Here is a 23457-nt window from a genome sequence, read left to right as displayed (position 1 = left end):
TGTGTGTATTGGTTTGTGATGTTGTAAAAGGCGACTAAATTTAGGATATTATCTATATCTATATATCTCTCTTCTTCCTAACTGACATTAAGTGACATTAACTGACGTCTCCCTTGACACCACCTCACTTTTGGTCTTCTGTAGAGAGCTTGCCCCTGTGAGGTAGGCTCAGAGTTCTGTTCCCTGGCAGAGACACACCAAAGTGGTAGTTTCTGCTCCTGATTAGCGGTCAGTATACAGGGAGTGGAACGTGTATGATGTGACCTGGTGGGTTCTGATGCTTGGTGTCTTCGTCTCTGATATATGGCATTAATTAATCAAACAAACAAACAAACATATGGCACTATAAAAGGGCAACAGTACTAGTTCCACTGTACAAGAAGACACAACACAAACATACACACAACACACTCATACATGGGAGGCCTTCCTTACATGACCCTGGCTATTAATTAATAGGTTTCTATTTAAAGGGCCACTACCTTTCCGGAGCAAAATTTATAGGTTTTCTTAAAAACATTAATAACAAAAGAAGATATATATCGATGGCTTAAGATGAGGTTACAACACCAAACATATGCAAGATTTCCTGTCTAATGTACGATAACAGTGAAAATTCATTTCGCTGTTTTGCCGTCTGGCGCAGTGATAGTCAACTACCGCGCGGCATTTAGGACGACGGCGGGAAACATAAAACGACCCGCGTTATGAAAATTAACATTTTATTTATTCTAATTAAACAGTTCTGAAGGTGGTGATAAGTGTGCTAGTAAACGTATAGTTAATAACTTCTGCGACTCTACAAAATTATTGATCTCGTTTCACATTCCTATTTTAAAAATTAAAAGCCGTTTCGGAAAAGTAGTGGCCCTTTAATCAAACAATAATATAGATCTAGTAATACTTCTCGCAACTCTTAAATTATCACATAGGAATCAATTTATTTCAACTTTATGTCCACGTTAAACTAACACCTGGATAAAACATTTCCATATGTCCCTTCAACATAGTTCCTGTTAGATCTGGCGTTCCTCAAGGGTCAATCATTGGACCCACTTATTCATTTTTATATCAATGACACAAGTAGTTATTTCCTCCTCAGTCATACTCTTAGTCCGCTTAACCTGTTTATATTAGAGTCTATCAGTTTTGTTGTTGTTTGTTTGTGTCTAACATATATAGTCAGCTCGCATTACCTATTAAAACACATAATCGTACGACAGATTTGGCCTTCGCTACTTGATCAGCGGCATATTGTAATGCAAAGTGCGTGCCATACCGGGGAAACATTTAAGTATTGAACGTCTTTCAGTTGGCAGTCATAGCCAATATGAACGCCAACTGGACAGAGGCAAATTCCAAGAAGCGCTCCAGTTGGCATTCATTTTGAATGGTAAAATGACCGCGTGGATAAAGGCGTTTCTATCAGATAGAAAACAACGGGCTGTTTTAAACGGAACAACATCATCCTGGATCCCGGTTATAAGCGGAGTACCCCAAGGTAGTGTACTCGGATCTGTTTTATTTTTGATATTTATCAATGACATTCCAGAAACAACATATTCCATAACGAAACTTTTCGCGGATGATACCAAAGTGTATGGGTCAGCCAACAACAGTGACGATTCGGAAAAAAATACAAAGAGACCTCAATAAATTGGACGACTGGTCACAGAAATGGCAATTAAAATTTAATACGGACAAATGTAAAGTTATGCATTTTGGAAATAACAACACAGAAACCGAGTACAGTATTTTGGGAAATAACGGACAAACTATATTAAATATTACACGCGAAGAAAAGGAGTTAGGTGTGCTATTTAATCCAACGCTCAAATTTAGCATACACGTATTAACTTGTGTAAAGAAAGCAAATCGACTTTTGGGGATAATTAGGAGAACGTTTGGTCCGGGCCACTCGACAAAGACATGCCATTATATAAATCTCTCATTCGGCCACAGTTAGAATATGCTACTACAGTCTGGAGTCCACTGCTACTTAAGGATATTCAGCAACTAGAAAATGTGCAACGTCGGGCCACCAAACTAGTAAAAAGACTTTCCGACTTACCCTATTCAAACCGATTACGTCAACTTGGATTACCATCTCTAGATTACAAACGTAAAAGAGCTGATGATTTACAAGTATTCAGAATTATTAATGAAATTGACAAAACCAGTGATAGAGGCCGAAGCATGCTGACCAAGCAAGACCATTACAGAACAAGGAGACACAATTACTGAAACCTCATACGAGACTTCACATTCGAAAACATTCATTTGCAATAAGAGTGATCAACGACTGGTACTCTTTACATTCGGAAATTGTGAATGCCGTGTCGGTAAACAGATTCAAGACCCTCAACACGTATTGGAAGAACTGTAACATTAAGTTTTACCCTAGCAGCTGTTGAAGACGTTAAGTAACTATAAGCAGGCTAAAAAAAGGGACATACGAGTATAGTGTATATATTTTATACAAGTATTAGCTTCCCAAAAAGCTAAGAAGGCTACCATACAGCATTATTTATTAGGAAGCACTAATAGGAAAGCTTGACAAATTGATCTGTTCACAGTTAGCTGCCATGGTTCTTATGACAATTAATTTTTGAAGAATGATAATTTAAATGCTTCCAGATTCAATGTAAAAGATAATCAACTTTACGATATTCATGAAAGGGCTACTAGGCTACCAAGTTTTCCGTCTAATCATGTACTTGAACAAGTTGGTGAAATACATAATATACGCATAACATGTTAGAAACAAGCATAACATTTCGTTTAAAACTGTACTTTCCTTTAGCGCATACAATTCCACAAATATCCCCTAAGTAAAGCCTAACTTTGTTTAAGCATTTATAACGCGAAACTTTGGCGTTATTACGCGAAACTTTTGGCGTTATTACGCGAAACTTTTGAAGTTATTACGCGAAACTTTTGAAGTTATTACGCGAAAAATACTATATATAATAACATTGTTTGAGCCCTCGGAAGCCACTTTTTGATTGCGGAAGCCACATTTAATATGAACGAGCAAGAACTTTGTCATCTATACACATGATGAAGTTATGCGGAATGCTGAAGTTCACTCAAAATAAATGTTGAAACATCGTTTAAATCTGAAAACTGTTTCCATCTTGTTTTAAATTCCAATTGATTTAGATACCGCTTTACAGCTGATTTGCTTTTAATAACTTTCATGCGTTAAGCTACAATATACTCCCGTACTCACGTGCATCCACATACTTTTAATGTTCATTTTAGAATAGGTTCTGATTACCATTTTACACACAAATTATAAGAAGCAGATTTTCTCTTTGCTTGTATCTATACTGTTGCTTAAATACCTCCCATGAGTATCTATACTTTCTAACAAATCCATTGATGTTCAATGAAAATTATTTAAACGTTCGCGTTACTGCTTATCACATTTTATTGTTGGAAATCCAAATGTATGAGACAAAAATTTCCACTAATCCCATGGTCACGCGGAGGTCGATGTGCAGCATATAGACTCGGATCATTTTTAGAAACATCAGTTTAATATTAGTGTTGTGACGTCATAGTCGCATCGATATTTAACCTTTAAATTCCACTATCCAAACCATTGAGTTCATCACGGTATTGTCTTATGGTCATCCTTTTTCTTACAAATAAGCTCCTGAAATAATCCTATTGACATTTTTCAGAAACAATTCTTATCAAATACAAATTAGAGGCCTTTATTTCGCTTAATGTGCATATAGGTGCTAATTAGCGACTTAAATTATTTCGTTATTTCGTTCTGGCGCTGCGAAAAGACGATGATTAGAGGGGCGAAAAGACGATGATTATTGCTGTTATGAGGCGAAATAACGAAATAACGAAATGGCACATATCAGCCACAATATATAGGTGTTATACTGCCCTGGTAAAATATAAAAAAGACTTCCGATTATGTAAATTGGGGTGGTATAACATGATAAAACGAAATATTTTAAAATTGTTTAAAAAATTGCGAAAGTTTCGCGTAATAACTCCAACAGTTTCGCGTAACATGGTGAAACGATGCAATAACAGGGTGACATCATGCTATAACATGCTATAACATGGTGACACGATATTATAACATGGTGACACGATGCTATAACATGGTGGCACGATGCTATAACATGGTGACATGTTGCTATAACACGGTGACACGATGCTATAACGTGGTGACGTCATGCAATAAAACATCTAGTCTTAGGGCAGCTATGGTGTTCCATATTTGCATGTGATACAGGTGAGTGATATAGGTCTGTAGTTAGTGGGGTTGTATCTGTCGACTTTCTTGTATATATGGGGTTTACGTTTGCGTGTTTCCAATCTGTTGGTAATGTGCCTGTATTTAGAGAGTGAGTGAACAGTTTGGTAAGTATGGATGCTATTATGTCCCTTAGTTCTTTTAATAGTCTGCCGTGTATATTGTCTGGTCATGTTGCTTTGTGTGGGTTGATGTTTTTAAGGAGGTTATCTATTCCTTGTTGTGTAATATTAATTTCAGGCATGACTGGGTGTGGTGAGGGTCCTTTTTCTGTATTGAGTGATTCTGTTCTGTTGTGAAGGCTGATTTAAATTGTTCATTTAATATGTTTGCCTTAAAAGTGGTGTCTGTCATTAGGTGTCCATCCTTTCTTAGTGCTGTGATACATGTGTTCTCTTTTCTGGTTGTTTTGATGTATGAGAATATTTTTTTGGGGTTGTATTTTCTTCTTTTCTGTGGTGACTCTTGCTGTTGCTCATCTATTGGTAGGTCTTTTATCATTTTTTCTAAGTAGTTTAGATATGCATTTCTAGTGCGTTTTTGTAGTTCTGATTTGCATGCTTTGTATTTCTGTTTGAGCTCTTGGTCTTGTTTGTTTTTGCTCTGTATATTCTGTATATGTAGTTTTTTACAACTCTGCATGAGTTGACGGATGTGTTGTGTTATCCATGGTAGTTTAGATTTATATGTGATGTGGTTTTTTGGTATGTTTTTATCTACTGAGTCATTAAGTGTGTTCTTAAAAAGGTTCCAGAGGTCGTCTATTGTTTGGTTTGTTGGTTCGTCCAGTTTCGTGTTGATGTGAGTCAGGTCATTTCTAATATTGTCCCAGTTAGCTTTACCGTATAGGGGGATGTCCCTGGGCTGCTTCCTAATTTTTTTGAGTCGCACGTCAATTTCAGTGAATATGATGTTATGATCAGCTTTCCCTATGGGTGGTGATGTTTCAGTCTTGTTGACAATTGAAGGGCGATTTGTTAGTGTTAGGCCAAGAATGTGGTCACCTCTAGTTGTGTTGGTAGTCATTTGTGTGAGAGAGTTGTCGTCTATGATATCAAGTAGTTGTTGGTGAAGTTTTGTGTCTGTTTTACCTGGAATTGGTGTGTTGTTTTGCCAATCTATGTGTGGTAAGTTGAAATCTCCGCTAATGAAAGTAATTGTGTTGTTGTTATGACCTAGTCTTTTCAAGGAAATTTCTAATTGTTCAAGTGAATGTCCTTTGTCTGAGGGTGGTCTGTAGTAAGATCCTATTGTGAGGTTGTGTGAGTTTGCCATGGAAATGTTGATGAAGATGGATTCGTTTTCAGTGTTAAGTTCTTAAGTTCCCCCCACCCCCGTGACATTGTTTTTAGCCACGTTTCTGTGCCTATGATAATGTCTGCTTTTAAAGAGTGTAATATTTGATCGAGGTCTGGTTTTTTGTTGATGATTGATTGGAAGTTAATAGTGGCTATGCGAGTTGGCTGGTTGAATTTATTTTTCCTAGTGATATCTTTGTTGTGTTTGATTGGAGAGTAGGATGCTGTAGGAGGTCCTGGGCTGGTGGGGATGTTCTGTTTATTAAGGTCTGTATCTGTGTCTAGTTGTGAGAATCTATTTGATGTATTTATGCTAATGTTGTTGTCAAATAGTGTGGATGAAAAGTTTGGTAGCCCGCACTGTATGCAATCCCACGAGACTCCACTGTGGTCCATATATTTGAGGAATGAAGGATTCGTTCCTTGGCAGTCCACGTGGTACCAGGTATTGCACGAATCACAACATATAGCAATGGATTTCCACGTGACTGCCTTATTGCAGGTACCACAGGGGTATCGTGGGGTTCTCGGACCAGGGTTGAGTTCTGTATTTGCAGACATTAAGAGTAGAAGAATGAATATGTATGTACAGCTGGGTTTAATTGTTTTGTGTTTGAGTCTGTAATGATTCACTATGAACATTGCCTAAAATGGCGTACCTCAAAGGCCGGGGATGGGGTATAAAAGGGAGAAAACTTGGGAAAATGGCTGGAAATACAAAATTTTGGCAGCTCTCACTTCAGGGAAAGAATTTCATTTAATATATACTTTTCTTGAAAACATTAAACTTAAATTTTGTCATGGTAGCTTATTTTTAGAAGGAATTCATATATGCTATTAGTTTTATGAACAAAATTATAAATAAGTTGCTTTTTCAATTTTTGTAATTATTAAATGGGATAAGGTGCATGTACACATAAAATCCAATTAGCAGAGCAATGGTAGCATCAACAATTAGATAGGTTATACATGAAGTTTACAAATCCATTGGAGTGTTATTCCCAAAGATGTCCCATGTATGCTACATTTTCTGGATTAGGAAACCAAAAGCGCACAAGATTTACAACACAATCAGGCATTATTTCACGGCGATGATAAACTAGTTTTTTGGGTTGCAGAGCTGCTAATTTTCTTTCAATATATCTCTGATCATGGAATACATTCCTATGGTAAAGTAATGTCCAAAATCGCCTGTACAATTCCTTCCTTCTGATATTATTTCTTCTGTCTTTATTATGTTGTGTTGTTTCCCACCACATCTGTCTATTTCTTTCACTGGTTATACATGGTCTGCAAAAACAATGTCTACACTCTGGTTCACCTTTTTTAAAAATTTATTTCAAATGAATTTTTATGTCTTTTTTCAATAAGGAAAATGATGTTCAATAAATACACGAATATTTCCTGACTGGTACCTCTGGCCCCAAAGCAAGTGTAGGGAATTCCTAGTGATGTAAAATATAGTGACTTCATTCAGTAAATTTATACTAAACTGAAGAGCAATATCGTCTCATTCATAAACCTTACTGAAAATAAACAATAGACATGGAGGAAAAAAGAAAAAGACCAGCATGTTTTAAGATGGAAATACCGGGAGATGAAACAAAGAAAAGAGCTATTCCACAAAAAATGCATGAAGTACGAAACTTGATATCTAGTAAGGCAGGACACCCGGTGAACAATGGAGACATCATGACTGAAGTATTGGAATATTTCCTTCAGGGATATAATGACTGAAGTATTGGAATATTTCCTTCAGGGACATAATGACAATCAAAACCAGGAAAGAGTTCTAAACTTCAACACCTACCTACAAGCAGAGGAACAAAAATCGAATCAAAAGATTTTTCTGACTGCACATGTGTCTTTAGAGAAATTGTGTGAAGTCACACAAAATCATTCTAGGATATGCCAAGGAAATATTCATGTGAAGAAAATTACAATGAAAGGACATGCAGCTGTAGTCCGATTGAGTTGTAACAAAGACAAGTACCACTCCATTCTGTGGTCATCTTCACCGTATCTTCCCATCAACAGATACCTGGTGAATTACAGAATGTGTCATGGAATGGTTTGTAGTGGAATGCTTCCAGTTCACACCATATTTTCAAATGGAGCAGGAATAGGCTGCATTGCAAAGGAAAAACGTCGGGAGTTTTATAATATTCATTCTGCAGCCATCAGAGAAGAATATGAGGACAGTATTGAGACAGCAGTATTAGAGGAAGTGGCAAGTTACGAAGAATTAGTAGATGGGATAGATATTATGAGTGATGCTAGACATGGGTGGAGAAAGAATGCCAAGGATACTAGTGTTGTTGTCATCGGACAAAATTCACGTTTTACGTCATACTTATGTCACAAAGGCAGATGATCCAGTTTCTCAACGACATGAAAAATTCGGGACTGAAAATTTTTATGAAGAAACGGATGAGAAATCAATCTCAATAAACATTCACACACATGACAGAAACCTGGCTATAAACAAATTCGTTAGAGAGTCAGGGTATTCAACAAACCAAAATGACAGCTGGCATGCAACGAAAAATTTGGGAAAAAAACCGTTGCGTAATGCTTCAGCAGGCTGTCAGCTTATCAGGAAAGGAAAACATGGTCACCACTTCTTCAAGACAAAGTTGAAGCCACACTCACACATGAATTTTGGTGCATGAAAACATGCAATGGGGATCCCGATCTACTCAAGCGAATGCCATAATGAAAGCAGATGTAGAACGGACAAAAATTATGAAACACCAAGACAAATTCTTTCAGACAAAATTGCTACACACTTCTGTTTAGAGTCATCACAAATTCAGTTTTATATAAATCTCCACAGGATTATGCCCTTGCACGTGACACATTTTATGTTGAGAGTTTCAATAATGTGATAAACATTTTTCATGACAAACGGATTTAATTTAGTACCAAACAATATAAAACGTGATCTGAACTAGCAGTCTGTCATTGGAATACAAACGTGGACAGACGTTATACGTCTATAAATCGTCATAACATTCCAAATGCTTGGAGGTCCGCAAAAGGAAAAAAAGTGTACACAGCTTTGAGCTACACATACAGATCAAACATTTGGAATAGAATGATGAGAATTGTGTTTGATTTGTAAATGACAACTTTATGTGATATAGTAAACCCGTTTTCATGGATTAAATTAATAGATAGAACAGTAAGTATATATGCGTTATTTATATTGATATACTATAGTAGCCTGTACTACACGTATTAGTGTTTACAATATATTCTGCTGCTAGGGAGTTGCTGATAACAGAGACTAGGCTCCGCATACTAATAAGAAACCGTATGGAATTAAACTAGGTCGCCCTTGGCCTTTAAACGTTAACTTTGTTTATTAATAGAAATTATTTTATCTTGAATTGAAAATTGCCGTTTAGCTGTCATCCTTTGAACAACTGGACCCTGGCAGGATGTTACGATTCTATATTAATTAATGTGCACATACGTACATTGTATATTTAAAGGAATTACGTCAACAAATGCTGTGTATTAACTATGGAGGTAAGTTTGTGAGATTCTTGTAAAGTATAGTGACTTATCTGAGAATTTTATTTTCGTTGGCATTGTACACATATGTGCATATGTTACTTACATGTGTTCACTACATATATTGCTATTGTAACGATACTTGAGTACTGTATTTAAAAAAGTCCACGACTTACAACGGCTGGAAAACAGTGTGATGCTATTTATAGACCTATTAATCATATTCTATTGTATATCTGACTTGAAACACCAATTTCAAAAGAAAAAAGCTTTCTTAGACGATCAGTCTGTACTCCCAACAACGTTGAGTTGAGGGGTTTAACGTACTGTCACGTATAATTCGTTTCCGGGTAGGAGCTCCTAGCATATAGACTTTGTAATACAAGGCTATAAATAGACACTAGCGTACAAAGCGTTATCAGGGTTCCTCAAGAGTTGTGTATGCTGCACTCGGACCCGATCCACATACAGGACCATTGATACAACAATGATTCTTTGAATAAACTTCAAACATTTTTAAGTCACCTGACCATAGGTCATGATGACCTATGGCGATAGTCTTTTGTCCGTCGTCCGTTATGCGACGCCCGTCGTCTGTTAACATTTCATTGTGAACGCGATAACTTGAGTTGATATTAACCGAGTTAGATGAAACTTTGTGCGTAGACTAACATTGGAAATATCTTGGACGGGTTCGAAAATCAGCTTGGTTCGACGGTAATTTACGGAGTTATTGCCCTTTGTACTAGTAATTATAGTTGGACATTGTGAACTTGATAACTTGAGTAAATATTAACCGAACTTAATAAAACTGTGTAGTTAGACTAACATTAGTAAGATCTCGGACAAATCGAAAATCCGCCTGATTAATTGTAACTAACAGAGTAATTGTCCTGTGCAATTATAATTATTGAACATTTTGGACATGATAACTTAAGTAAATATGAACCGAGCTTAAAGTTATATTGCATGCTAATTTCACCGTTAGGATATGTCACTTAAACATTTGATATTTGAACATTGACATGTAACCTGATGATTTAGCTCCCCAAAAGCTATAAGAGAGACACCGTGACATAATCGTCATATTTTTACGGCGTCATGTAAATAGAAGAAGAAGAGAACCGAAATCTAGGGATCATATATTCCTGGTTATGAATATAGCGCCTTCAATCACTGTGTGGTAATGACACCGGAACTAGATATCCCCTGAAGCGGGAGTGAGAAAATCAGGATATGAACAGAGCTAAGATTGTCGCTTTTATCTGTATTTTGAAATGTTTTTGGATACTGACGTTTGGTACACGTGTTTCCGAATATACAGCCACACAATAATATATAACAACTTGACAGATGTAAACATGCCACAACACCTCAGACGATTTAGAAAATCAGCTTGGTTCGACGGTAATTAATGGAGTAATTACCCTTTGCACTAATAATAATTATTGTACCTTGTGAACACGATAACTTTTGTATATATAAACCGAGCTTTCCATGTAGAATAACATTGGAAATATCTCGGACGAGGTGGAAAATCAGCTGGATTCAACAGTAATTGACGGAGTTATCGACAGATCGACAAATCCCTTCAGTTTGAGTGATCTGTTTCGATCGGTCAACAAGATGGCCGGCATGCTGCCATCTTGGATTTTGACAATTGAAGTTTGTTACCGCAATTTCTCATAAAGCATTAAAGGAATCTGTCTCAGATTCTATGTGCAGGTTCATTTAGGTCCCTAGTTATGCAAAATGCATTTTGGTACCGATCAGTGAACAAGATGGCCGATATGCCGCCATCTTGGATTTGACAACTGGAGTTTGTTACAGCTATTTCTCAAAAAGTGCTGAAGGTATCTGTCTCAAATTTTATGTGCATGCTCCCCTAAAGGTGTAGTTGTGCATAAATTATTTTGGGACCGATCGATGAACAAGATGGCTGACAGGACGCATTTGAATTTTGACAATTAGAAGTTGTTACCGCTACTTCTTTGAAAGTACTCAAGGGATTTGTCTCTAATTTCATGTGCAGGTTCCACAAGAGGTCTAGTTGTGCATATTGCATTTTTGGACTGATCTGTGAACAAGATGGCCGACAGAACGCCATCTTGGATTTTCACAATTGAAGTTTGTTAACGCTATTTCTCAGAAAGTACTGAAGGGATTTGTCTCAAATTTCATGTCCAAGTTCCCCTAGATCCCTAGTTGTGCATATTGCATTTTGGAACCGTTCGGTGAAATAGATGGCCGGCAGGACGCCATCTTGGATTTTGACAATTGAAGTCTGTTACAGTTATTTCTCAGAAAGTACTGAAGGGATTTGTCTCAAATTTCATGTGCATGTTCCCCCTTGAGGTCCAGTTGTGCATATTGCATTTTGGGACCGATCGTCAACAAGATGGCCGACAGGCCACCATCTTGGATTTTGATAGTTGAAGTTTGTTACCACTATATATTTTAGAAAGTACTTAAAGGATCTTTCTCAAATTTCATATATAGTATGTAGGAAATGTTTGAAAAGCAGAGAAAAGATGCCTCTTTCTGTTGTCAGATGTAGATCATTCTTTCGTGGACGCCAAGATCCCTCTTTTATCTCTTGTGATATTTAAAGATTTTTTTACCGCTATTTCTCAAAAAGTGCCAAAGAGATCTTTCTCAAATTTCATATGTAGGTTCCCTAGGACCCTATAGCTACTTGTACATATTTCATTTTGGGATTGATCGGTCAACAAGATAGCCGCTAGGCAGCCTCTTGGATTTTGATATTTAAAGTTTGTTACTGTTATATCTCAGAAAGTACTGAAGGGATCTTTCTCAAATTTCATGTAGGTTCCCCTAGGGCCCTAGTTGTGCATATTGAAATTTGTGACTGATCGGACAACAACATGGCCAACAGGCCGCCATCTTGGATTGTGGTAGTTGAAGTTTTTTACCACTATTTCTCATAAAGTATTAAAGGGATCTCTTTCTTAATTTCCATACGTAGGTTCCCCTTAGCCACTAGTTGTGCATAATGCGTTTTGTGACTTATCGCCACCTGGCAGCCATCTTTGATTTTGATAATTAGAGTTTGTTACCGCTATTTCTCAGAAAGTAATGAAGGGATCTGTCTCAAATTTCATATATAGGTTCCCCTAGGGCCCTAGTTTTGCATATTGCATTTTGTAACTGATCGGTCGACAAGATGGCTTACGAGCTGCCATCTTGGGTTTTGATGGTTATCGTTATTTGTCAGAAATTACTGAAGGGATATCTCTCTAATTCCATGCGTAGGTTCCCATTGGGCCCTAGTTGTGCAAAGTACCTTTGGGACTGATTGGTCAACAAGATGGCCAACCGGCCGCCATCTTGGATTTCACCGCTGTTTCTCAGTAAGTAATGAAACGATTTGTCTTAAATTTCATATATAGTATGTTTGAAAAGTTTAAAAAGCAGGGAAAAGATCCCTCTTTCCATTGTCAGACATATATCATTCTTTGGCGGGCACCATGATCCCTGGGATCTATTGTTTTAAGGAAGGTATTCTACTGTTATCTGTTCGCTTTTGTTAGATAAAAGATAATTTATGATGGTCAGGTTTAGGGGTGATAATATCTTATATGTAGCTCGAGTAGGAATAAGTTTCTTAACAGGATGCTTGCTATATTCGAATCTGTTAGTACTATCTGGAGATTTTAACTCTGTTTATATCCTCTGTCCCTTTTCCAAATAAGCTTTTCTTTATTTCTGGTGTAGTCCAAGGTTTATTGTCTTTGAATTTTGTGTTTTTATGCAGGACATGCTTTGATATAAAGATACCTTCTTCACTCAGGCCTTGTTGAGGATGCCGTTGGCAATAGATGCTACTTCTAATCTTAGGGTATCCCAATTAGACTTGTTGTAAAATGGGATATTTCTAGGCTTATGGGAACAATTGGTAGATTTAGGAATTCCATGAATACGGTATCATGATCAGAAACACCAAGGAAGTTATCGACACGTTGGACCAAGGATAATTTGTTATCGAAAGATCAAGTGTGTTGTTATTTCTAATATCAAGATATGTAACAACTTGGATAAAACCACAGCCATCTAGCAGATAAGCAAAATCATAGCGGATATTTGGTGTTGGGTTTCAGTGCCCTATTTTCCCAGTCCAATTCTGGAAAGTTGAAGTCACCCCAATGATAATAAATGAGTTGCTGTTGCTGGTGGCTCGTCTGACGGATTGATCGAACAAGGCAGCACTCTGTTCATTAGAAGTTTTTGGATTGTAATAACACAGATAGATAGATCCATTACCTACTTATTCCACCGTATAGCCTAGTCTACTGTACAGTTATTAAATTTCGCAGGTGTAAAATTTCGCGATTTACTGTAGAACTTATTCGCGGGAGTTTATTTTCACGAATAATAAATTAGCATTTGAAAGTGTCATTCATACAACAGACAAGCAAAAAATGTAAAACCATGAATTTGATTAATTTCGTGGTTTTGGATGAATCCTCATTTAGCGAAACCAGAACTTCTAATATATTCTTAATTTTCTTTTTCCTTAATTTAAACCTTAGCTTATGTTCTGCATTTCATTTTTCAAGACTGTAAACGTATTAAGAAAACTTTTCATTCTCCTCATAATCTTCTATTCTACTCTGTATTCTGTCTGCATCAGTTTGATTTGTATTCCGAATTAGCATATTACTGAGTCATCTGCACTTGTGGGTAGGTATTGATTGTGACGTCATATGTTTGCGAGCGTAACGTCATACGTTTTGGAGAAAACGACGTGAATTGCGTTCACAAAACAATGACGTAACAATCGATACCTATCCGCAAGGGAGCTAACTCTGTAATATGCAAAGACGGAATAGTATCTGGATAATCTACTTTATATCATTAATATCACCAGTATCATCTCCACTTAGTTAAGAAAAGTGGTTTAGAACTTCTGTCGTCTTTATCGGAGGGGTAGATTTTAGATTTTAAAATAATAGTATATTACGAGTTGAAACTAACACCTTTAGGAGCATACTGGTTATAAAATAACTCTCTCCCTCCCCCACCTCTCTCTTTCTCGTTCTTCCCTCACTCTCTCCCTCTCTCTCTCTATCTCAATATGTATATATTCTCTTGTAAATGCCATCTTGTCTGTAATTTGAATGTTTTATTATTTTTGGGAACAGGCTTTATATAAGTTGTATAACTTGTGCCCAATCCCATTGCACATTTTGCAATAAAATATGTTTAAATAAAAAAAATCAATTAAATCATCTCCACTGTTGTTCTCTTCTAGTTTTTCTTCTACTAAGGCGTTTAATTTCCTTTTTCGAAATATTTACTGTTTTTCCAACTTCAATACACAACTACTTAATTTCTTATTTTAGTAATATCCCACCATTCCATCTCGTTTTCATAAATTTTTTAGCTCGCCTATTCGAAGAATAGGGGAGCTAATGTTGTCACCCCGGCGTCGGCGTCAGCGTTGGCGTCCCATTTCACGTTAAAGTTTTTGAGCAAGTTTCTGTTTCATCAATTGTTTAAGCTTAAGTCATCATAAATGTTTATGATTTTTTAATATACCTCTACTTTATTTACACTATATAAAAGATACTTTGTTAAATTTACTAGCTCCCTGCTTTTTCCAAAGACCTCTCTCAGCTGTGTGTTAGTCATCGAACTAGCACACCCCTGGGAGCTAGCACACCCTTGCACTCGGATATTTTCGTTTAACCAATCAAATTTGAGGTGGGCGGGACTTATTTCCGATCACGCCATCAGTTGCTAGGTGACATAACAATTGGACGGAGCTAGTTTCCGATCACGCCATCTCCGTTGACGTACTCAGACGACGTTAGTATCGATCGGAAACTGTTACCGAACACGTCGTCATGTTTATCTTGTAAGTGAGAGGCTTGTGAAAAAATGTAATGGGGTCAGAGGACAATACCTTTTACATGTACGTACAGTTGTTATGAATATATTTAGGGTACCTGTAAGTGGTTAACGTCTCGGATTTCAACAAAATTTATAAATAATTTAGTATTATACCTAGTGGTATAAATGTTGAAATATCGAGAAATCATAGCGGAATCAAATTTTAACCTGCGGTTTGAATAGAAGCAAAACAAAACGGACATGGAATCACAGTTATCATCTCGGAATAATTTGTATGTTTGAAGATAAGATTACGTAGATCGATTACAATGTAAAATTATCTCAATCTCCGATGGCCATTGCCGTACGCGACAGGAATATATAGCGTATGAAAGAAATATATTTTAGTGTAATCATAGCTTTTTTATGTATCGGTATATATGAAACAGTTAAAGTATGGGATTGAGTGACATATCAAGTTTCCGGTTTCCCTCGAACTTGCCTATTAACAAGTCTCGGGAAACCAGAAACTTGCTATATCCCTCAACCCCATACTTTAACTGTATAATATTCCTAATGTGTATGGATGCTGAACATGATAATACAACCAATTTGGGGCCCTTTAGGGTTTTTTTGAGTCTGTTAATTTGTCATATTTCCATGTCAAGTTTTTGAGCAAGTTTCTTTTTTGTCTATTTTTTAAGCTTAAGTCATCATAAATGTTTATGATTTTATTTTCCTAATGTGTATGGATGCTGAACGTGATATTTCAACCAATTTGGGGGCCTTTAGGGGGTTTTTGAGTCAGTTAATTTGTCATATTTCCTTGTTTAAATAGTAAATACTTGAACATTAACTTCTTCTGAATAGGCGAGCTTTGCTGTTCTCCAACAGCTCTTGTTTCATTTATTGATACAGTTCAGCAAGCTTCAAGAGTATTTTTGGAAAAAAAGTGTTTCTTGTAACTAATTTTCCAGGTCCCTGGTCCTCTTTCTACTCCCCCAGTGAAAAACAAATTAATTCACATCATGGTTACTTTATGGACAAGATACTCAGATTATTTTTGCACAATATTGACTAAAACAAATTCGCGTGATTTGCAAACAGGAGAATTTTCATTCCAGGGGAACTTTGTTAGGATTCTGAAAAGTAAACCTATTGCGATGTGGTGATGACTAAAACTTACAAAAACTTAAAGATGCTCCACCGCCGACAGAGGATAAATGATGTTCTTTATTTGAACAAGAACTGGTATGTAATCGTGTATATTTAAGGATTAAAGTCTCTTTCTGGTGGTTCTATCGAAGGATAAAGTTGAGTAGGGTATCGATATTTGGAATGGACCGCGATGGAACCACCAGAAAGAGACTTTAATCCTTATATTTACAGTCTTAACTATTATTTTCATAGCTCAAAATTTACCCTTAATAATGTTTATGGCATTTATAAGACTAAAATTGAATTATATCGTTTGGTTCCGACAGGCATTTGGAACAGCCACCTGAAGTGGCGGAAATTCCCGCCAATTTATCAATGAACATACCAATAAAATGAGTTCCGTCTGATGAAGCATATATCTGGGGTTTTCCCGGTATGGAACTATAAATCATTTTATTTATCTGTTGTTAAAAACACCATGGTGCAAAGCAATTTGGTTTTAATCTTTTGCTTCGTATGATTTCACACGCTTACACAATTCATAACGTGGCAGGATATTTAACGTAGTTGTGACGCGGTGTCCGATTCAAACCGCCTGTGTCAAGGAGGTGTGACAAACAGAGAGTTTCTTCAATTTTGTGATCACTTGAGTTCTACTTAATCAGTTCACGTTTGAAATTTCTTGAATACACGGATGTTTACATAGTTTCATGTCATTATTTCCGGATTTTGGAGATTTTCAAATGTATCGGACGTCGTTTCGAGGAACATGTACAAACACAGGTAGGCCCACTACTGTAAACGTTTACTGTACCGCTCTCAAAATGTTAACTATATTCATATTGTTGTTTCAAACACTTCAATAAATATTAGAGGTATCTATTACAAGTATTGTAAAGCTACAATTGTAGGATTCCGTTTCATTGATATTTCGAAATACCCAAACGTACATTGTGCATGTAAGACCTACTCTCGCCGATTCACAGTAGATTCTAGATAACGTACAGGACTTGTCTGTCCGCCGAGGTGAACAAAAATGCTTTGTCGTGCTAGGTCATTTTGGTTAAACTTATCCACCTCAAATACTGATGTTGTTCTGACATATCTTATCCATTCGCGTACAACCAAATATGTTAAAAATACGAATAGAATGAAGATCTAGGCTACATGTGGTAGAGAACAACACAGACTCACCGACACACAACATGTAAACATTGCGACGTCATCGGAATGTGCAAAACTGTACATTGTACAACATTGTTTATTTATCATACGCACGGAAGCATTGGTCAAAGAGGTACGTAGTAACATAAACAATGTAACTTTTCTACATTTGTATTTACACACGTACGTGTTGTTTGTTCAATGTCTCAAATCGGTCTGGAGTTTCCAAAAGCGTCCCTCTCACCCCCACTCGCTCTCTTCTTTGGTGAGTGAGTCACCAGCCGTCAATAGTGGCGATTTTAGGTGAGTGATTGGCTCAGTGGCGTGGGGGAAGGGGTTATATACAGTGCTTTTTTTTTTTTTTTTTTTTTTTTTTTTGGTGCTGGAATAGATAAAAGTAGATAGGTTAAAATCATGATAAAAAATGAGGTGTTTATTTGTGAGTGGGGGCTTCAAGGGCTACGTTGTTTATGTTTGCCTTGAAGCCCTCCAGTGTAGTGTTTTGTACTGTTGCCACAGGGAGGAGATTCCAGTATGTGATGGTGTGTGGGAAAAAGGAGTACTTAAATGTATCCTTTGTGGCGGCGATGTGTCTGTATGCATAGGGATGTGTGTGTCTAGTGCGGGTGTCTACAGGTGTTAGGTATTGTTCTGGGTTGATGGCAACGAGATGGTGTGTGATTTTGTATAGGAGGATGAGTCGTGATTGTAGACGGCGTGTTTGTAGTGTTGGCCATTGGAGTGTGTATAACATGTCTGAGACTGAAGAAGTGTTATGATACCTGTTTTGTACATATCTTGCTGCTCTGCGTTGAGTTTTTTCTATTTGTTGTATTTGGCCAGTATTGTGTGGGTCCCAGATAGAGGAGCAGTACTCAAGTTTGGGTCTAACAAGTGCTTTATATGCGTGTTCTTTAATGTGTGGTGAATTGATTGTGAGGTTTCGTTTTAGGAAACCTAGTGTTCTGTTTGCATTTGCGGTGATGTTGTTTATGTGTTTGTCCCATTGGAGGTTGTTTTGCAGTGTGAGGCCTAAGTATTTACTGTGTTTGACGTGTTCAAGTGAGTGGTTATGGAGAGTGTAGTTGTGGTGGATTTTGTTGCGTTTGGTGGTAGTGGAGATGACGTTGCACTTGTCGGGGTGAAATTGCATTAGCCAGTCGTGTTCCCATTGTCCTGCATTGTCAAGGTCGTGTTGTAGTTTCTGTGTGTCTTCTTGTTTGTGTATGGTCTTGTAAATGATACTATCGTCTGCGAAAAGTCTAAGGGTGCTGTGTTTCATGTATTCATGTAGGTCGTTGATATATATTAAGAAAAGTATGGGGCCCAGACAGGTTCCTTGAGGGACTCCGGATGTTACTGGTATTTTGTGTGAGTGTTTGCCCTCGAGTATTACTGTCTGGGTGCGATGTGAAAGAAAATCTGTTATCCATGCATGTGTGTTACCTGTGATGCCGTAGTATTTGAGTTTGTACTGAAGGCGTTTGTGTGGTACTTTGTCAAAGGCTTTTGCAAAGTCCATGATTATGATGTCTGTCTGCGTGTTGTTGTTGTGGTTTTGTGTGAGGTCGTGTATGAACGTGGCCAGTTGGGTTTCGCACGATCTGGAAGGTCTAAAGCCGTGTTGTTTGTCGTAAAGTATGTTGTTGTTTTCCAGATGTGACATGGTGGCGCTGGTGATTATATGTTCCATTAATTTGCATGTGATGCATGTGAGTGATATTGGTCTGTAGTTTGCGGGATTGTATTTGTCGCCTTTTTTGTAAATGGGATTGACATTTGCGTGTTTCCAGTCGTGGGGAAGTGTTCCTGTGGTGAGTGAGCATGTAAATATTTTTGTAAGGATTGGAGCTGTGATGTCTTTGAGTTCTTTCAATATTCTGCCATGGATGTTGTCGGGGCCAGTTGCTTTATGCGGGTTTATATTGTTCAGTAGTTTGTGTATGCCCTGTTGTGTTATGTGGATGTCTGGCATAATTGGGTGTGGTGAAGGTCCTTTGTCAGGTATGGTTGTATTCTGTTCTTGTGTGAAAGCAGACTGGAATTGTTGGTTTAAGATGTTGGCTTTGTCAGTTGTGTCCGTCAATAGATGTCCGTCTTTCCGTAGGGCTGTGATGTCAGAGTTCTCTTTCTTAGTTGTTTTTATGTACGAGAAAAGTTTTTTGGGATTGTGTTTTTTGTCAGGGTGTGAGGATCGAGGTTCGTCTATTGGTATGTCTGTTATCATTTTTTCTAGGTAGTTGAGGTATGCGTTTCTGGTTTGTTTTTGTAGTTCTGATTTTGTTGCTTTATATTTATGTTTGATTTCTGGATTGGATTTATGCTGTTTGTGTAAGCGTTTGGATTTGTTTATGAGTTGGCGAATGGGGCGGGTTATCCAAGGGAGTTTGGATTTGTGTGTGATGTGCTTGGTGGGTATGTTTTTGTCTATGGATTTGTTTAGTGTTGTTTTGAAGGAGTGCCAGATCTCCTCTATGTTGTCGTTTGATCGTTCGTCCAGTTGTGTATTTAATTGTTCAAGGTCAGTCTTTATGTTGTCCCAGTTGGCTTTATTGTAGATGAGGATGTCTCTAGGTGGTCTTCTGATCTTTTTCAGTCGGACGTCAATTTCGGTGTAAACTATGTCGTGGTCTGATTTTCCTAGTGGTGGTAATATTTCTTGTTTGTTGATGATGGATGGCCTATTGGTTAGTGTAAGGTCTAATATGTGTTCGCCACGAGTGGGGGAAGCTGTCGTTTGAGTGAGAGACTTGTCATTGATGATGTTAAGTAGGTGCTGGTGTAGCTTAGGTTGTGGTGTGCTTGGGATGGTGGTGTTGGTGTGCCAGTCTATATGGGGTAGGTTGAAGTCTCCACTGATGTATGTTATTGTGTTATTGTTTTGGCCTATTCTATTTATGGAGTCTTCGAGGTGTTCGATTGATTTTCCTTTGTCTGAGGGTGGTCTGTAGTATGCGCCTACTGTTAGGTTATGTGAATTTGTCATGTTGATGTTAATATATATAGATTCGTTGTCTGTGTCTAGTTCTTTTGCATGTTCTGAGTGGTATGCATTTGTTACTGCTATCAGAACTCCACCGTGGCTTTGTCCTTTTTTTGTTTGGAGTTCTGTCTTTCCTGTATGTTGTGTAGGAGTGTGATGGGAAATATTCGTGGGATGGGATGTTATTGTTGAGCCATGTTTCTGTACCTATTACTATGTCCGGTTTGAGTGTGTGAAGCAGGTGTTCTAGTTCGGGTTTTTTATTGGAGATGGATTGGAAATTAATGGTAGCTATCCTAGTGGGTTTGATGAATCTGTTGTTTGTGTTGGGCGAGGTGGTTTTTTTTTTTTTTTTTTTGGTGAGGAGGATGCTTTGGGAGGACCGGGACTTTTAGGGTCATCACTACTGGAGAGGGTGCTTGTGTCATGTAGGTGTGAAAATTTGTTTGAGATATCAGTTGGGGATGTATCAAAGAGTGTGGAGGAGAAATTTGGAAGACCACAGTTTAGGCAATCCCAGGTTACACCACTGTGATCCAAGTGCTTGAGTTGGGATTTATTTATCCCTTGGCAGTCAACATGGTACCAAACGTTGCAGGTGTCGCAACACACTGCATTTGATTTCCATGTCACTGCCTTCGAGCATGTGCCACAGGGGTATCTGGGAGTCCTCGGACCGGGGTTTAGTTCAGTATCAGAAGCAATGGAGAGAAGAAGGATGAAAAGATAATTACTACTGGGTTTTATTGTTTTGTGTTTTAGGCGTGTGAGAAGTGTGGGGCATATTGCTAAGCAATGTCGATGTATGTTTGTTTGCGGACGATTGGGGGCGAGTTGTCTTGTGATACTGCTTGGTGTGTTGTTTGTGAGCCAGAAGGCTAGAAGGGCTAATGAAAACATCAAAGAAGTGAGTTTCATAATGTGTATTGTGTGCGGTGTTTGTCTGGATTGTGTGGGGATTTAGTATAAGAGGCTGGGACAGGATCAGCTGAAGATGGTACGAAGGGAAACCGGAAGTTGGTTTGGTAAGATGGCGAGATGGGAATAGATCGGGTAGGGCAGAAAAAATATTGCAATAGGACAATAGGAGTAGCGGAGGGACGAGATAAGTAGCGGACTGGGTAAGGGGGGCTATGAGAGAGATAGGGGAACAGTTGTGATGGGTAAGGTGCAATTTGAATTTGGAAATACGGGCAGAGAATGAGGACAACAGCAAGTGAGTGTTACCTGGAAGCCACGCATGCGCTCTCACTCGGACGCTTGATCTCCATTGGCCTTACCGTAATTATACCACAAAACCTATTTTGATACATGTACATGTTCATCGAACGTACGTTCGGTTACTGAAAACACCAAAAGTTTCTGATTTGGACCATCATAAATTCATCCGCGCGGCTCCAAATTGCGCGTGACATACTCAATCTATCGAGAAATAAAGTTGTGTAGCCTTTGGTTGAAATCAACGGGGTTTATACTATCAATTCACCACTGACTGTAAATATATATATATATATATATGTCTAATTAACACAGAAAATAATATAAAATAATTTATTTCGCCTTTTGTGCATGCGCAATCAGTACTTCATTCCATATTGGATATAGTGACATGGAATTTTTTCGGGATGCAATTAATTATTTTTCATATCTTAACTTGAAGTAAAATTAGAAGCTCAAACTTTTCAATTGTGGTTATGGTATAAAGTAACTTTTGTAGCTGAAGAAAAATACTAAATCGTCTGCTCATGTTTTTGATAGTGAAAAAATTACCATTTGTCAGCGGTGGAGCATCTTTATAATCATTTCAACGTCATAATAATAACGGTACCCGGTAGGTGATAAATGCAAAACCACCCATATGTATTGTTCTGACGAGTGTCAACCTAAATTGCATCAGTACGAAAGAGAATTTTCGATATCATAAATTGAACTTCTGATGTGGGTATATTCAGTTTTTAAAATTAGAAATTACAAAGAATTTCCGATATCGGTAACTGAATTCCCTATATCGGTAATATAATTTGCCATATCAGAATTATAATTTCCGATATCGAAAACTTTCTGATACCAAAAATAGAATTTCCGATATAAGAATAAGGCATCCCAATATCAGAAAAAGAATTTACGATAGCGGAAATTTATTTTTAAATCGAAATAAATACATATAATAAAAAGTACCTAATGGCATGAGAGAATATGGGCATACATAATATTCAATATTTTAGATATACTTTAGTATGACAACTATGCTTGTATGTTATGATAAAATTTGTATGTTTTTTTTTAATTGTGTTTTTGTGTTGTTTGTTTGCAGAAAAGTATGGACTATTTAAAAACTGGCACAGCTGCTATGGAAAAGGCGATGGGACAAAACGTTAACATGGACTACGTCAAAATGGGTGCCGTTGCAATTGGTGTAGCTTTAGTGGGAGCTCCTGTTCTTGCTGGCGTTGCAACTAGCGCTGTGGGTTTTACCTCGGCTGGTATTGCTTCAGGCTCCCTTGCAGCAAAGGCCATGTCGGTATCTGCTCTGGCTAATGGGGGAGGGGTGGCTGGCGGAAGTGCTGTGGCGGTTCTTCAGTCTGTTGGAGCTGCAGGCCTTGCTACGACAACTAAGGTGGCTGTTGGCGGGGCAGCGGCTGGAGTCTACAAATATTTCAAATAAGAAAAAAACAAGAACTGGCGCATTAAAACGTTGTATCTATGATAATATAACTCCAATATTAACCTTTCTATGTGTCAAATGTTTTGGACGATTCAATTGCGGATATACTTGAAATTCTTATTCTGATGTGGACGTAAAGTATTGGGACCCCGCTCGGAGAGACACGCTAATATTTATAATTGTCACATCTACTGTCATATCGTCTCTTGCTTACAATAGTTTCTTCTGTTGCCAGATGATAGTCGCGACCTTTCACTATTTTGATGTTGGAAACTTTCTTTTGAATTAAATTCAACTTCTATTGTGCAAATTACGCCGTTTTTATATATTGTGGAAAAATGCGAATCAGTGTTGTTATAAAAAAAATTGGTGCCCAAAGTAAAAAATAACAGAATGGGAGTACGCCTAATATTCTTTACATGTATCTGATGGACTGGTATAGGGGTGTCATTTCAGACATGTTTATATTATTGCCTCTAACTTTGAGCAAAATTTACCAAAACTTCTATTGAGAAATGTTAATGCTCCATTT

At 37.6% G+C, this 23457-nt stretch overlaps 1 protein-coding gene across 2 annotated transcripts; it reads left to right on the top strand.

Annotated features, from left to right (window-relative positions):
- The first annotated feature begins 8890 nt into the window (after positions 1-8890).
- LOC138329595 (interferon alpha-inducible protein 27-like protein 2A) lies at positions 8891-23235 on the top strand. Of its 2 annotated transcripts, XM_069276681.1 has the most exons (3): positions 8891-9117; positions 12376-12473; positions 22575-23235. In XM_069276681.1, exons 1-3 carry the CDS (start codon positions 9096-9098, stop codon positions 22923-22925), a joined length of 471 nt encoding a protein of 156 aa, XP_069132782.1. In that variant the 5' UTR covers positions 8891-9095; the 3' UTR covers positions 22926-23235. The 2 variants fall into 2 exon arrangements, with proteins under 2 accessions (XP_069132782.1, XP_069132783.1); XM_069276682.1 differs by lacking the exon at positions 12376-12473 and having other exon boundaries at positions 8893-9117.
- Positions 23236-23457: the final 222 nt, after the last annotated feature.

The sequence above is a fragment of the Argopecten irradians genome, chromosome 8 (genome assembly GCF_041381155.1).
Source record: "Argopecten irradians isolate NY chromosome 8, Ai_NY, whole genome shotgun sequence".
NCBI classification, from domain to species: domain Eukaryota; kingdom Metazoa; phylum Mollusca; class Bivalvia; order Pectinida; family Pectinidae; genus Argopecten; species Argopecten irradians.
This window is presented reverse-complemented; position numbering and strand designations above follow the sequence as displayed.